At 42.9% G+C, this 16,120-nt stretch overlaps 1 protein-coding gene across 2 annotated transcripts in view; it reads right to left on the reverse strand.

Annotated features, from left to right (window-relative positions):
• The window catches only part of TTC12 (tetratricopeptide repeat domain 12), a 46,890-nt gene extending 35,114 nt beyond the window's left edge, over nucleotides 1-11,776 (reverse strand). Inside the window, exons 1-7 of one of the 2 annotated variants that reach the window (XM_053670372.1) lie at nucleotides 11,704-11,749; nucleotides 10,338-10,428; nucleotides 10,058-10,130; nucleotides 2,693-2,856; nucleotides 2,105-2,126; nucleotides 1,280-1,357; nucleotides 337-458 (exon numbers count right to left, since the gene is read on the reverse strand). In XM_053670372.1, coding sequence (XP_053526347.1) covers nucleotides 337-458; nucleotides 1,280-1,357; nucleotides 2,105-2,126; nucleotides 2,693-2,856; nucleotides 10,058-10,115 — 444 coding nt within the window. In that variant the 5' untranslated portion in view covers nucleotides 10,116-10,130; nucleotides 10,338-10,428; nucleotides 11,704-11,749. Of the gene's footprint in view, nucleotides 1-336; nucleotides 459-1,279; nucleotides 1,358-2,104; nucleotides 2,127-2,692; nucleotides 2,857-10,057; nucleotides 10,131-10,337; nucleotides 10,429-11,703 lie in introns of both variants that reach the window. The other variant, XM_037163143.2, reaches the window with a different exon arrangement.
• Nucleotides 11,777-16,120: the final 4,344 nt, after the last annotated feature.

Consider the following 16,120-nt stretch of genomic DNA (forward strand, 5'->3'; position numbering starts at 1 on the left):
ACTAGTTTTCTCCTTTAAACCCATGGAAAAGTGGCTGGTTACCATCAGTGATGCACTGGAGCAGACTTACACTAACACGGGAACTGATTATGTGTAGCTCTTCCCAAGTCCTCCTTCAAAGATTTCAAGTTGGTAACTTGACATTGGACCATGGTGAGACTATTTACACCATGGAAATTGGCAAATGCTCCATACAAGTCAGGTCCCCCCCCACTCCAACCAGAGCCAGTTATCGTCACACCACTGGTACCATCTGGTCTCATCATTCTCTGTTTCACAAGTTTAGTGGCTCTGTTCCCTGAGAAAACCCTGTGGATGCATTCTTGGCTCACTGACCTGGGCTCGGTTGGTGTACAGCACTTTCATGTCCTTCAGCTTCTCCAGTCCCTCACTGTAGCAGAGAATGGCCATCTCATAATCGCCTCTGACAAAGGCTTTGTTCCCCTTTTCTTTTAGGGCTATGAGAATAACAGTTATACAGATGAGCTCTCCCCACAGTAGAAAATTCTTTCAGACTTTATTCCCCTGATTTTCCAACCCTACTTTGAAGGCCACAGCTTGCATCAACCCAAATGGGACTTATCACTTGTTTCTCTCTGCAGATATGTCAGGGTTGGTTACTTCTAGGATTTTTCTCTCCAAATTCACCCCAAGTCTGCTTCTCAGAAAAAGTAAATGTTATCTGCCTCAAGGCTGAGAACCACTCCAAGTTTGCCACAGAGACCAAGTCTACAGAGTCAATGTTTCATGAAAAGGGTCAAACAACTAATTTTCTAGCAAATATGGTATCATTCAGATCTGCAACTCACATGCCCCTGGACAGTATAAAAGTCAACACTGAAAGCCTTCTCTGCCGTGTATGCCCCTGCTGCACACACAACCTGTCTTTTCATTTCTCCTTTCCCTTCTCATATCTTTGTTTTCTTGTTTCCTTTTTCTTTTTCACTTCTTCATCTACGCCTCAGGTTAGGCAGTGGTACCTCATTCTCACCCCTCCCTAAGCTCCAAATATTGTTTGGTACTGCTCAATCTGACCTGCTAAGTCCACCCATATGCTGTAGAAAGAGGCTGGACTATAGAGGCCGACGGACAGCTCTGCCCTGTCTCCTTTTCATTACATCAGGGACAGGTGGTTGCCACCTGGCCAGGTCCCACTGCCTAGGCCCACCATGAACCCACCCATGGGAGTCTTGATGTCCTCAAACATCTGCAGAAAGGCTCATGTGCTCATTCCAGCACCAATCACCCCCGCTATTGAAAAGCGAAGACTGACAATTACCATCTGCTAAGACTTTGTTTTCCTTCCTTCTTTTGGCACGTTCCTTTGCATCCTTCTCCACGGAAGCCAAGAAGGCCTCTGCAAGCAGAGTAATTTCAAATATCAAAAAGAAAAATCCAATACTAAAATCAGTTGTCTCATAGTCAGAAGAAGCTGCTTTAAAGCTTTAGAGCCACACTTCTCATGTACACATACAGGTACACTACATACACACACACACACACACACCTGAAATGAAATCTTAATTCAACATGGTAATCTGTATGATATTGTTATTATGATAGCTATGTCTATGTGTTAAATTTGAATTATACTTAAAAAAAAAGTTTTTCCTGAAGACTGATTTTTTTGTTCCGTTTAGCACAATGAGCTTTTGAGCCGAGCAACATGAAAACTATCTGGATCCCTTGAGCAGCTAAGAGTACACTGGAAGATTCAGAATAACTGAATTCAGTTTACACAAAAGATTCGCCAGGAGAAAAGAGAGAAGAACCTCCAAGGGCTGCTCCCTTTGACGGCCAGTAACAGAACTGGGTCATCAGTAGGTTTTTGTTCCTGGGTTGTTGTAAACCCGGAGGCTATAATCTGAGGGTCTGGGCTGAAACCCTGGTCCTGCTCAGGGTAGTTCAGCCGACCAGAGCGTCGTCCCGATGTGCCGAGGTTGTGGGTCTGATCCTCAGTGGGGCACATGCAAGAAGCAACCAAGGAATGCATGAAGGAGTGGAGCAAATCATCCTCTCTCTCTTTCTAAAATCAATAAATTAAAACAAACAAACACTGATCCTAAAAAATAATGCACTTTGGGAAGAGAGATGCTGTCCTTACCTGAATTCATTTCATCTGCATTCTTCAGGGTGCATAGGTTATCATAAAAACAAAGAAACAAATTTCAGAAACAACTCTGATTTATAAGTATACAAACCACAAAGGCATCGATTACATATGGGGAGTAGAATCATTTCTTTAACCATCACTATTGACGAGTCCAAAATTCAGGGAAACTGCTTCAAATTGGGAGACCTGATTATGGGCACCACTGTCATGGGACTAAGTCTGCAGAAACTGGTGTGACCAGATCAAGGGACCCCGGCTGTGGCTGTATGAGTTGGAAATATAAGTTAGTAGAATATACCCTAACAGTATAGCTTAAATATGATCACAAGCTAAGGGGTTGGAGAGGCCAAATTGTCATTAAACTCAAATAGTTGTTTAAAGATGACCCAGAGGAGCAAGTAAAAAAAAAAAAAATCAGAGTTTATACTTCCTTGTGGAAAATAAATCTAGTTAATCTAAAAAAATCAAAAGTATTTCACCCTCACCAGACAGTTTGAGATTAAACTACTACTTTCTTTGCTTCAGGGCAGATGCCCTCACTGTATCTATTTATGTAAGTTCACAATAGGAAAAGGGAACCTTCGCAGGAGCTTGTGGAGGACTGATCATGGTCTTGTTCAAGGTGGTCTTGCATCCGTCCTCCTCTTGGTCTTCCTCTGTGAGCAGCAGTCTCTTTTCTGTTTTGAGGATAGCTTTCTCTTGTATGACTGGGTCATCAGAATTCATCTCCTGGATTAAAGCGGCTAGAGAACAAATCAGACATGATCATTCAAACAAAGTCTTCAATAGGAAAGACTTCACCAGAAAGAACTTGCACAGCGTGCACAGGAAAGAACTTTCATTTTTCCAGTTTCATTGAGACATAATTGATATGTAATGGTATGTAAGTTTAAGGTGTACACTGGACAACAATGATTTGATACATACTGGGAAATGATTCCCACAGTCAGGTTAGTTAATACACTCATCTCCTCAAATAATTACTATGTGTATGTGTGGTGAGAACATTTGAGATCTACTAGTAAGCTTCAACTCCATCACACCATATTGGTAACTGCTGTACATGAGACCCCCAGAACATACTCTTCTTATAACTAGAAATTTATATCCTTTAACCAACATCTCCCCATTTCTTCAAGAAGGTTCTGAATAGAAAACAAAAATTAGAGCAATTAGAACCAATGAGAAAAAATTAAGAACAGGATTTGTTTTGCCTGGAAAAAGCTGCAGAAAAATTTAACCATAACCTTCAAGGAACAGAATTTTAAGCCACTTTTTTAATTCAACAAAATTTATGGAGAACTCATTATGAGTTAGGTATTATGCAGGATGCTATAACAATGGTGAATAAAAAAGATTCTCATTTTTAAAGAGCTTACAGTCTTATGTGGGAGACAACAGGTAAATAAAGGCAGCTCTGAGACCATAAAACAACAGCCCTTAATTCTACCCTTATCTGTCTTCACTTTACTGCCTGCCCAGCTTGGACCCCATGGTGCATCACTTGGCTACTGCCCCACCTGCCAGACAAAACTCCAACTCTAAATAAATCCAACCCTTCACTTCTCTAGACCCTTTTTAGGGGTGCTGAGGACTGATAGAGAAAGACAGTCAGATGCCTAGGGAAAGTGGTCCTAACTCAACTGGACTGCCAACGATGCTGAGCAACCCTGTGTTATCCCAGTAGAATTCTGACACCAACTTCCTTGTGTGTGTTTTTCCCACACCACCAAGCAATTCTCTGACACCAGCTGGATAGCCTACAATTCAACTCAATTCTGACACTACCTACCTGGAGACATCAGCAGATTCCACAGATTAAGGGCTCAGGCCTATAGGATGGTAATGGAGGAATCAGGCCAAATCTCTGGAGAAGGCAGGGGGCAAGGAGAAAAGCCCAAGGTAGAACTGAAGATTATTGAAGATTAAAAGCACCTTGCCCTCCCAATGAGGGAGGAGGGAGAACTCAGCAGAGGGGAGCTTGTACAGAGTATGCGTGACTGGAGATTCTGCCCCTTTACGCAACATGCCAGCCAGAAGGGGGACAAAGGCATTAGTGCCAACACTTGCCCACTGCGTTGGAAAGCTGAACACTCCCACTGGCTGCTGGAGCACAAAGGTTTCTGGGAGAGGACTTTTAAACAAAAGGCAGATAAAAGCCTCTCTGTTGCTTTGCCCTACACAGGCAGGAGTGGCATGCACTGGGACTGCTCAGGGCTTAGGCCCCACATGGTTGGAAGCCAGCTCCCAGAGGCAGGGTCCCAACCTGGGATGCATGCTTCACGAGGCTCCAGCCTTTGGGACACTAATGACCCAGTGCAGCACAGCACACAGGTCCTGGGCTGCTTCCACTCTTTCGCCCTGTGAGCAACACATGGAAGCATGAGCTGGGAAGTTACTTGCAGATGGATCTTCCCCTGCATGACCACCTGGAGTGATTTGGCAGTGCACCCCAGAACCTGAGAGGGAGAGAGAGACAGAGGCTGCAAGACCATGGTGACTCTGGCACCAAAGAGACCCTTGGGCTACAAATAAGCAATAGTGGGAAACTTCTGGACATGGATTTCAACTTTAAGCCCCTTGCTGGGGGTTATTCATATTTTTTAGTTGTCAAATATCTCAAACAAACAGAAAATAATATGATAGACATTTTTGTTTCCATACCATCTGTAAGTTAGTAAGTATCCTTCTCTAGCATGTTTTGCTTTTTTTTCAGCATGTCTGAACTCTTAATATATTTTGCGTCATTTAGCTTTTGTTGCATAACATACCAACCCAAAACTCAGTGCTTAAAGCAACTACTGTTTGTTTAGCTTTATTTAGTTCCCAATTCCCTGAGTCTGCAATTTGGGCTGGCCTTAGCTGGCCAGTTCTGGTTTCAGCTGGGCTCAGACATGCTCATGGCCAGCCATCGGTTATCTGAGTGGCTCTCTCCTAAAAGCTGGCTGGCTGTTGGCTCCAGCAATGGAAGCAATGAGGCAAAATGGGTTTCACCTTTTGGCAGGGGTGTCCAAACAGCGTCAAGAAAGCAAGCCCTATTGCACACATACTTTTCAAGCTTCAATCTGTCCCATGTTTACAAAGATTCAAAAGATGGAGAAACAGTCTCTACTCCTGATTGAAGAAAGTAATTCATGACCATTGTTGTGGTATACTAGGGTATTTGTGTATGTGTGTTACTGACACCAATAGACAGTCTGAACAGCTAGGAGTGGGCTGAGGGCAGGAAATAGGAAGGGCCACCAGGGGAGATGGAGCTAGGCAACCGGGATAAAACCTGGGTTCCTTGAGGCACTGAGGTAGAAGTGTGCAGCTAGACAATACCTTTGCAAACCGCCCAGGGCCACTGCAAGCATGCTGAGCTTTGCAGCACTTCCACACTGCACTGAGCATGCTCCCCTGCCCCCAGCAAGATGGCAGCAGGAGGAAGTTCTTACACTGAGCACATTAAAGACTAGCAAGATGACTGAATAAGAGGGGAAAAAGCCTTCCTTCCCCCCTTCAAGTACCAGATTGGGGGAGGACCTGGGCAAGGCAGGTACATGTGCAAGAGGTTAAATGGTGGTGGGGGATGCATCTGGAACAACAGTCCTGTCACTCTAGCCAGGGTAAAGAAGGGATCGGTGGGGAGGTGGACCCACCCAAAGCATGTGAAAGTTTGGGAAGTTAGTTGGTAATTTTGAGAAAGCACCTAGTCTGTCCTGTGCCATAAACCCAGGAGAACACAGACATCTCTTTCTTGCTCGTGGCTCACTGCTCAGGACCTGCACTCAGGTGGTATGCTGGCCTGTTCTCTCCATTGGCCATGTGACCTTGGCAGTTGCATGACCCACAGCCTCCAGCTGGGAATCTCACCATCTTGCTGAACTGGTAGAACATTTGCTGGTGCCTTTGTCCACTCTCTGGCCCAGGAGCCTGGGACCTTCTAGCCCTAGAAGCCACGTGGGCAATGGCGGTGCTGGCTCCACATGAAACCTCCAGGGGGAAGCTTGAAGGCAGACAGAAGCTGGGAACAAGCTAAGCTATCTGGATGGCCACTTAGCAGCCACCTTGGATTTAAAAGGCACTTCTTTAAAGATAAGAACAGGAATTGTGGGCACTGCCTTTGGGTTGGTCTTGCTTAAGATAGCTGGGTTTTGTCTGGGTTTTGTGGAGGAGATCAGCTTTGAGACAGGGAGTTCCCCATTCTCCCAGATCACGCAGCATTAGAATAAAACCCTTTCCCCTTTTTCACCAGTCTCTGCCTCTAGAATTTGCCTTTTGGTGGTGGCAGGCAGCCAAACCCCACTTTGGTTTGGTAACATTACTGGTCCAAAAGTTCATGTACCTGACACTTTAAAAGGCCAATATTCAAAACGTCAGAGTTTGGGATAAGAAAAGGTTTACTGATCAAGAAGATACTCAGTTGAGAATATAGCGGCCTTATAGGTTCCTCAAATCCATCTTCCCCAAGCCTAAAGTTCAGGCTTCTCTTAAATCAAGAAAAGGAACACATGGGAGAGGCAAAAGGTGATTGATGATCCCGGACATCTGAGCACACACAGTGCAGGATCCAAACAACAGCACACAGTCTCTAAATCTTTGTCCCTTGATGATCTGAGTCCAGCCTTAAGGCTCCTGCAAATCTTCAATAAACAGACATTATTTGGTACATATTTCCCCACCTCTTTAGGAGAAGTACTTTCTGACAGGGACTATTCTTCCAAAAACTCAAGTCTCAGGCAGAATTCCTCCAATGACTAGCACCTCTACAGCAAGAGCTGTTTGCTAGGCCATGGGTAAATGCAGGCTAGAATTAACACAGTCAGAGACTGAGCATTTTACTGTTACATACCTATGAGCATTTAATCATCTTAAGTAAATGGTTTTATAAAATGTGCATTCTTTTGCAAGCTACAGATAGTTCTAGTTGATTCATATATAGTAAATCATTTTATATACCATAATTAATCCATTCTCTTACTGATGGACATCCAGGTTTTTTTTGTAATTTAATTTTTTGCTACAGGAAATAAATGCTAAATTGAATATCTGTACACATATTTCCTTTTGTAAATATGTGACACATTCTTAGGCTATGGGTGTGTTGATTTTTACTCCTATAAGCAGTCTACAGGAATTCCCACTGCTCCACATGCTTTCTTACATTTGCTATTGTCCAGCTTCCAAACTGTTGCCACTCTCATGGATGGGAACATCTCATTAATGTTTTCATTTGCATTTTCCAAAATGTGATTGGGATTGAGCATCTTTTTATCAGTCTGTAGGCCATTTGGATTTCCTTTTCTGTGAACTGCCTGCCCTATTCTTGGCCAATTTTCTACTGGGTTGTCTTTTTCTTATTATGATTTCTTTATATATTCTAAACTGATTATATGTATTTGCAAACATCTTATCCTTGCGTATGCTTTGTCTTTTTGTTTTTCTTTAAGAATTGTTGAAGAGAATTTCTTTTTATTTTAATGTGTTAAGTGCACCAATGTTGTCCTTTATAATTTACGACATTTGTGTATTTTAAGGTTACAAATGTACTATATCATGCTGACTCTTAAAAGTTTTAAAGTTTTGTTTTTCGCATTAAGGTATGTAATCCACCTGAAGCTGACTTTTGTGCAGGGCACCAGCACCATGTGTGCCCTGCATTCCCCACTGACATGTCGTGCCACCGGTTACAGGCATGGATCTACATGTGTGAATCTGCTCTAGTCTCTTCATTCCACTCTTCTGGACCACTCAATTTTCCAGTACCAAACTCCCATGCATAATTACTATCGCCTTTTAATAAACCTTGACCATCTGGTAGAAAGAGCTATCCCACCTTCTTATTTTTCTGCAAAATTGCCTTCATTATTTTTTTATTTATATCTTGATTATCCTTAGCTCTTTGCTGTTCCATGTGAATTCTAGAATCAGCTTGTTAAATTCTAAACAAGACGCTTTTAGGATTTTGATCTAAATTTTACTGAATGTAAAGAATAATGTGAGGAGAACCTTGATCTTGGATTTCTAGCTTCCAGAACTGTAAGAAAATTTTGTACAGCAGCCCAAACAGACTAATACACTCTTCTGGACTGAGTTAAAGTTTCTTGCACTTTGCAAGTCCCTCTTTGTATTATATAACACACTTGAAATTACTTGTTTAGTATCTGTTTTCCCATTGGAATGTATACCATAAAGGAAGGTAATTCTTGTTTATTGTTACTGTGCTCTCCAGTGCCTAGCAATACTCAATACCTCGCAAAAACCCAAGAAATGAATGTATAGAATCCATACACATAACTAATTGAATTATAAACGAAATAAAATTACAAGTTCAGTCCCTAAGTAGCAGATGCTCAGTTGCCACACGTGGCTACCGGTGTCCACAGTGGACAGTGCAGGTTATTTATACAACAGTTCTGTCATCACAGAAAGATCTACTGGGCAGTACCTGAAGGAACTCTGAGTATGAACAAAAGTCAGGCAAAGGAAGATGGGGAGGCAGGGGGAATAACAAACACATCTTGCAGAGCATGAACCATCGGGATATGCTCAGAGAACTAAAAGCATTTTGTTGCTGCACAAGTGTGAGTTAGAGAGCAGTGAGAGGTAAGGAGAGGTCATGGGAGGACTTAAGTCCTGATGAGAGCTTGAAAAGTATTGTGACTGTGGAGAGAATCCAAGCAGAGAAGTGTCTGGGTCAGATTTGCATTTTAGATACATTACTCTGTGGGGAGTATAAACCTGGAGGCAGGAAAAACAATTAGAGGGTTGTTTAAATATTCTGAGTAGGAGAACCAGAACAAAGGGAGGGCTGGGGTGGAGGATGAAGCTGGAGAAAGAAGCTAAACTTGATGGCCGAATGACACCAGGACTGAGAGATGGGAGGAGTCTATTGTGACTTGTAAATTCTGGATGGTGGAGCCACCTATAGAGACCAAAGTAAAGGGGAAGGTAGAAGCAGGCTTTATTTGCGAGGACAGAGGGGGAAGAAGTAACTCAATTTGGAAGCATTAAGTTTACAGTGTTTGTGGGGGATACAGTGGATATGGCAGTCAGCTCAGAAAAGAGGGCTCAGTGGCAACTGAGAGGTAAGTGTCATCAACAAACGGGTAAAAACCATATGCTTGGAGGAGATCACCTGAAAAGAAAGATGAGCACTGGCCATGGCCAGAACTCCACAGAACAACATTTAGGGATAGGGAGAGGAGAGGACCATGACCGAAACAAAGAACAATTATAAATATATCATTTATCAAGTTACCCAAACTATTTTTTAAACTGTTTTATTCTCTGGACCCATAGAACCTGCCAGAAGCAGCAATTTCAACATATGTCTATGGGATTTGCAAGGTTGTTTGTTTGCCTGTTTCTGCCCTCAGACAAGCTCCCTGAAGTTTAAACAAGAATCGATCGCTTAGGAATCTTCTGAATGTGGTCTGCGGGATCCGAGTATGTGCTCTGAGATCCCACTGTCTTAGCCGAGGAAGGGGGTCTTCTTGTCTAGAGAAAGAGAGACAGGATGGATAGAATCGATCCTGAAGGAAAGACAATTGATCTTGCCTCTCCCGCTCAAACACAGAAGTGGCTGTACTCCAAACCAAGAGGGATCCGAGACTGATCAACAGGGCACCTGAGGAATCTCAATGGGGACAGGTAGGCTTATTAGCTATGGGGAAACAGAAGCTCCTTTTAACCTGCTTCTACAAGGAAAGTGACAAAATATGGCAAAGGCAAAATATGGCTATCAGCCTGAACTGCAATAGAAGGTTAACAACTTCTCTGATACTGATTAATAGCCAGAAAATACTACCCTTGGGCTCTAATAATACTTGTTTCTCAATACCATTTCTGATTAATTTCAGCTATATGTTTTTTCATAAGAGTCATAAACCTGTCAGGCAAACCAGGAAATAACTTAATCTAAAATAGAATTTAATTTGCTTAGGATTCACTGGTACTTACTGATTTCATCCACATTTTTAAGAAATTTCTGCAAATCTTTCTCTTGATTGTCAGCCATTGTGAACCAGAATCCCTGAAGGAGGCAGCATAAATAATGAAAATGAGTAATAATGAAATGCTAAACAGAATTTGTCAGGTTCATTAGCCTTCTAAGACTAAGAGCCAAGTGACTATTTTTAAGACGGATTTGTTTTCATAGATGTCATGCATAATAATAACAGCAGGGTGATCTATTTTACTGCTGTTAAGGCCAAGGAACACTCATGTTTTGTGGTGATACCTCCAGAAAGCTGCCAGTCCTCCCTCCACTGGGGAAACCACTCTGCAAAATGATCCTCCAAAGCCCACATCAACTGCTGTGTTTCAGGAATCTGGTGGGAAGGAGACCAGGAGAAGAGCAGTTGACAAGCCTCCAGAGGTACTAGGAAGATGCTAACACTTGACTTTGATCATGACAAACTGACTTAGCCAGAAGCTTGGGTCTGGCTGTGTAACAGGCAAACAGTGAGAGGACAATTTGCATCTAAATGTCCAAAATGGTGTGAAACATAATCTGGCTTGTTTTTGAGAAGAGAGAACTACACATTGGCGGAAGGGATTAGAATTTGTGGCACCAGGCAACAGTGTCTCTTATCTTCTCCAGGTAATTTAGATTGATTACCTCCCAGTTGTTTCAGTGAAAAGGTGCATGGTGTACCCAATGTTTCTCAAATGTTCACCAACAGACCATAAAAATCATGCAAAAAGTTGTTAAATACAGATTCCTCAGCCTTAGCTCCAGAGCTCCTTGGTCAGTGAAATAGTACTCAGAAATATATCACTGTAAAACTCTACGGGTGATTCTGATTTACAAGTCAGTTTAGTAGTTGTATAATGCATCTGTAACTGGGAATTTGCAATCTGCCAAAAACAAGATGTGAGTTACTTTAATCTCTGAGATTCCACCAATTACAAGCTATGAAACCTCAGCTAAAGTCACAACCTTTGAGCCTCAAGTCCTCATTCATTCTATGCAAATGTAATACCAATGTGAGGGCTATCCTGGGTGTTAATTAAAGCTCCAAGCACGAACGCTGGTAAATGTGAAGCATCCTTATCTATAAAACAACAGAGGGGTTGCGTCGTTTAAGTAAAAGATCGCTAGACTTCTTTCCAGCTCTAACGCGTTAGACCTCAAGGAACTGAGGCCTGGTGAAGTGAGTTAACTTGCCCAAGGTTGAGAGGGGCAGAAGGAAGGCTCAGAACACGCACAGGCAGATGCCAGCCCCTCTGCTCCCAGGGCAGGACTCTAAGGGCACGCACTGCCCGGACAACGAACTCACTACACAAGGCCAAGGTAGGGCAACGTGTCTGGCGCTCTAAGTTTTACTGAAGCGGGGGCCACGGATTGCTGTACTGAAGAGAGCCCTGCGCCTACTTCATCCCAGAAACACCTTGGGCCCAGTGCGGAGGGGCGGGGCCAACGGCACCGTTGCTCGGCAACCTCTCCAGAGCGTCCTTAGTATCCTTGCCCTCCAGGGAAGTCGCCGGCTGCAGCCGGTACCGTCCCATTTGCTGGGGCCCTAACCAGCGTTCTCTGTTAGGTTCTGACAGTCAGATCAGGACCAGGTCCCAGGGCAGAAACCGGGACACCCCACTGCACTGACCTGAAGCGTTCAGGGTTGGACGGCAAATGGCGTCTGTGCGCTGTCAGCTGCCGACCCCGGCCAGGGCTGGGCGTGGCCAGGCCCGGGGGAGGGGTCAGAGGAGGGCGTGGCCAGAGAGCTAGTGGCTGGGGAAGGCGTGGCACCGCTCTCAGCCTGGCTACTTTCGCGCTTTAGTTCGGGAGTGGGCCGCTAAATTCTCCGCCAGCTGTGGGGGCGGGGGCAGGATGCCCAGTGGGTACCCTGGAAAGGGAAGGGAGGAAAGGAGACTTTGAGTAACCCGCCCTAGACCCAAAGTCCGCGCCAGGTTTTCGCCTCTTTTTCTTAAAAGAAGTGGAGGTAGGGGTAGGGAGTCTCCCTCCCATTAGCTTAGTAATATCCCTGGCCTGCTCCAAATCGCCGGTGTATTCGTAGAGACAGGGTTGGGTGAGAATCCAGCTTTGCTTATTAGTAAATGTGAGACTTTGGGAGAGTTATGTAACCTCTCTGATCTTTAGTTTTTTCATTGCTATCCAGGGAATCAAAGGATTTGGAGCAGAATGAGATGTTAAACACCTTCACACTTTGAATACAGGCATCCATCCTTAAAGAGATTCCAGTCTCTTTTTTTTTAAAACAAAAAATCAGTATCATGCGCTGGATTAAAAAGAGATTAAGGAGGTATAAAGGAAAGTGCCAGTTTGAGCTTAAACTGATGTTAAGGAACACTTGGGACTTCTTGAAAATTTGTGAGTACTTTATAGAAACCTATTTTGCAGTGACAGAGGAGTTTCTGGGGATAGAATGAACCATGAGGGGACAGGCATGGGACCCCTCTAGATCCAACTAGCTGAACTAGGTCATCCATCCAGCTAGATCCAACACTTATTTTAAGTACAGCTTGCTGGCTCTGTCATGTGTCCTAGGCCCTGTAAGATAAATGTCTGAGCCCTGTGGAGAACAGGGCCCATTGACTGAAATCTGTACAAGGCATTGGTACACATGCAGTCCTGTCTGCGTGTTTGGACTTCTGACATTTTAAAGTGGTTAATCTATCAAGTAGGTGGGTAGATGAGTAGATTAAAAAAACCTGTGATATATTTACACAATGGAGTACTCATACAGAGCAGTGAAAAAAGAAGGAATTTTTTTTTCGACAGCATGGATGGAACTGGAGACTATTAGGCTAAGTGAAATAAGCCAGGCAGTGAAAGACAAATACCATATAATCTCACTTACAAGTGGAATCTAATGAACAAAATAAACTAACGAGTAAAATAGAACTAGAGGCACAGAAACACGGAACAAACACTATGAGAGAGGAGGAGGGAGGTGGGGACTATTTGAAAGAAGGTGAAGGGATCAAAGAACATATATAAATGACCCATGGACATGGATAACAATGTGGGGATTACTGTGGGAGTGGGCAGCAGGCTGGTTGGAGGGCAGCAAAAGGGGAAAAATTGGGATAACTGTAAAAGCATAAACAATAAAGTATTTAAATTAAAAAAGTCAGAATTCCTAGTAAGCCCTGGGTAGTCACGGGACTATCTGCAAAGATTTTAATTTTCCTCTTTTAAAGAACAAGGTAGAATCTCACTTTCCTGTGGCCAGGTGACTTGCTATGTTCACTGCCGTGTGGGAAGAAGTGAAGTAGGCATCCTTTAAGAACCAGTGTGTGACTCACGGTACAAACTAACCCTTTCCATTGTCCTAACAACCAGATGGTAGAGGCTGTGTCAGAGTCCCTAAGTAAAAGGACATGCACCAGAGGTTCTTGTCTACCTTTGATGGACATGCAAGATGAGTGAGCAGTAGACTTTTCTTGCTATAATTCAGAACAATTTTTGGACCTGTTTGTTACACGGTATAACATAGCCCTTCATGTCTAATATGGCCTTTCAGACCTTTGTTCTGCACTCGCTACAGTGACCAAAACTAGGGACCTTGTATACGAGTATACATAGATTGTGATCATTGTGATTTACATTTTAAGTGTGTCTGCATTTTTACATTCAAACACCCTGAGGAAAACAGACTTTAAATGCATTAAAACATGCATTTCAAACATGTTTCTCCTAGAGAAACTTAATAAACCATACTTTCACAACTGCTACTTCCATCAACCCAAATCCTTTGCGTGGTACTTAAGTTTTACTTTTTTATTATGTCCTTACTAAAATTGAAGAACACTTGGTCACCTTCTGCTATATAGTAAATCTGAGACTTGGAGATTATTATAAGCCATCTCTCCTTTCTTTTACTCTGCTCTACCTTTTTTCCTTTTTGTTTGTTTTTCTTCATGCCTGTGTGTGTTTTCTTTGTTCTGTTCTCCCTTTTGTGTAAATAATCCTAGCACTTTGCCTTTTGTCATCACTCCTACTTTATAAGCTTAGGAAAGAAAAGAGAAAACTATACATATGTTTTTTTCTGAGGGCAACTGCATGAGGAATAAAGAGATCCTACCTTTGCTTGCTAGAAGGTACACCTGGAGCCAGGAGCCACCCCGATTGTGGAGATGGCCTGTTGGACGAAGCCTCTCACCATGGATCCTGGGACTACGATTCATTGGATAACCTTGGCTTCAAGATTTAGAAGAGGAGAAAGCGGAAGGAATTTGGTTGCTATTGCTTCCCTCCCTAAAGGGAATTCAAAAATTGCATGTAAATTTTCCGCCTTAAACATGTTCTTTTATTTTTTTTAAAGCAGCTAAAATTCTTGCTTCTTGGACACACCCTTTACCCTTTTAGTTCTCACTTTATTATGGATGAAGAAATAATTTCAGGAAATAATTACAGATTTAGTCCTTGTGTCCATAGAGGGCAAGGGGCATCCTTGGAATCTCTCTACAGTTCATAACACCATGATCATTACCAACAGCAACAATAACAAGAACGATAGTAACACTCTCTGAGCGGCTGGGTACCAGGCATCACACTAAATCCTTTATAAACATTATCAAAGTGAAGTCCCAACAGCCCTAAAAGGTTCTATTCCCATTTTAGCCATAAACAAACAAACAAACAAACAAACAAGAAAAAGAAATACAACCAGGAGGTTATGTAACTGAGCCAAAATGTGAAGCCTGGTCTGATGGCCTCCTAGCTCATAGTGTCCCCTCTCATCACACTGCCTCCTGTGTGCCACCCTTCCTGAGAGTTCTGTTTTCAACTCCTACTATCAGTGACCATCCCAGAGGCCTCAAGCTTTACTTTGGCCTCATGGATGTATGAACTCCTATACAGAGAGTCTGGTTCAAGCCTCCAAAGGTGATGGATGCAACTTTCCTATAGCCAGAGGGCCATGTCCCTCACTCCATTAAGGAAGGTAGGATGACTCCAGTAATGTCTTCCTCTGGAACCTTTCTGTGGACCACAGTACTTCTCTGTCTGAAGAGGAAAGTAGAGTTGGGCATTTAGTACCAGGTGGAAACTGAGCCCCGCATACCACCTCCATCTGGTGTGGAGTAATACTGCCACCACGTGGGCAAGCCAGCTACACTTCGACAACTGTGGTTGGAGAGCAGTCAGCTCGCTCACTGTTCAGGCATTTATTTAATGCTGTTGAGCACCTACTGTTGCCACATACCTGGCTAGTCTCCTGCTGCTGCTGTTCCTTCTTAGACAGTGAGTTAAATGATGTCAGGGATTTAGGTACTAGTGAATGTTTAACATTTATACGTCATTTTTTGGGGGGCACTTTCATCTAGAGGTGATTCACACTATTCAGAAATTATAATGATGCATCGGCTTTGTGCAGTGGGTTTTTTTGTCTCCATGGTTTTTGGGACAAGAGGATACACAAAGAAATATAAAACTCCAGAGTTACTTACTGTCCTGGTGTGGGATCCATCTCAATTGTTAGGAAAGAATGAGGATATGTGTTTCTTGCAAATGCCTTTGCTTCTTTTAGTGATAATAGTTTAATAATATATTAAAAACACGTCATAAAAACACAGAAAATAGAGAAAAACAAAAAATCATTTATGATTTCTTTATCTTGACACCACCATTATTAACACTTTGATGTATTTTCCTTCTGGCTTTTTTCCCTGAACTTTTTTTTTTTGCATGATGTAATGATGCTGGGAAACAGTTGCACATCCACATGTGGGCTTTGGAAAAAAATTGGGATGGAGGTAGAGGTATGAGATTATCAGCACATTTCTAGCATCCTGCAGCAATAGAATACATGTAGGCATCCATACACACACGCACGACTGTCTCTTGAGCCGACTTTAACTGTGAGAAAGTACAGTACTCGGCTTCGAGTCAGACCTGTATTCAAATCCTGCTTTTGCCATTTAACACCCGTTAAGGGTTCTCCAGAAAAATAGAGCCACTAGGAGACAGACATACGATATATATGTAGATGAGATTATAAACACGGAGAGAGAGGAAAAGAGTTTTGTTCTCAGGAAATGGCTCACACAGTTGTGTGA

Source organism: Artibeus jamaicensis, unplaced genomic scaffold, assembly GCF_021234435.1.
Source record: "Artibeus jamaicensis isolate MK-2021 breed Jamaican fruit bat unplaced genomic scaffold, CSHL_Jam_final contig_585, whole genome shotgun sequence".
NCBI lineage: Eukaryota > Metazoa > Chordata > Mammalia > Chiroptera > Phyllostomidae > Artibeus > Artibeus jamaicensis.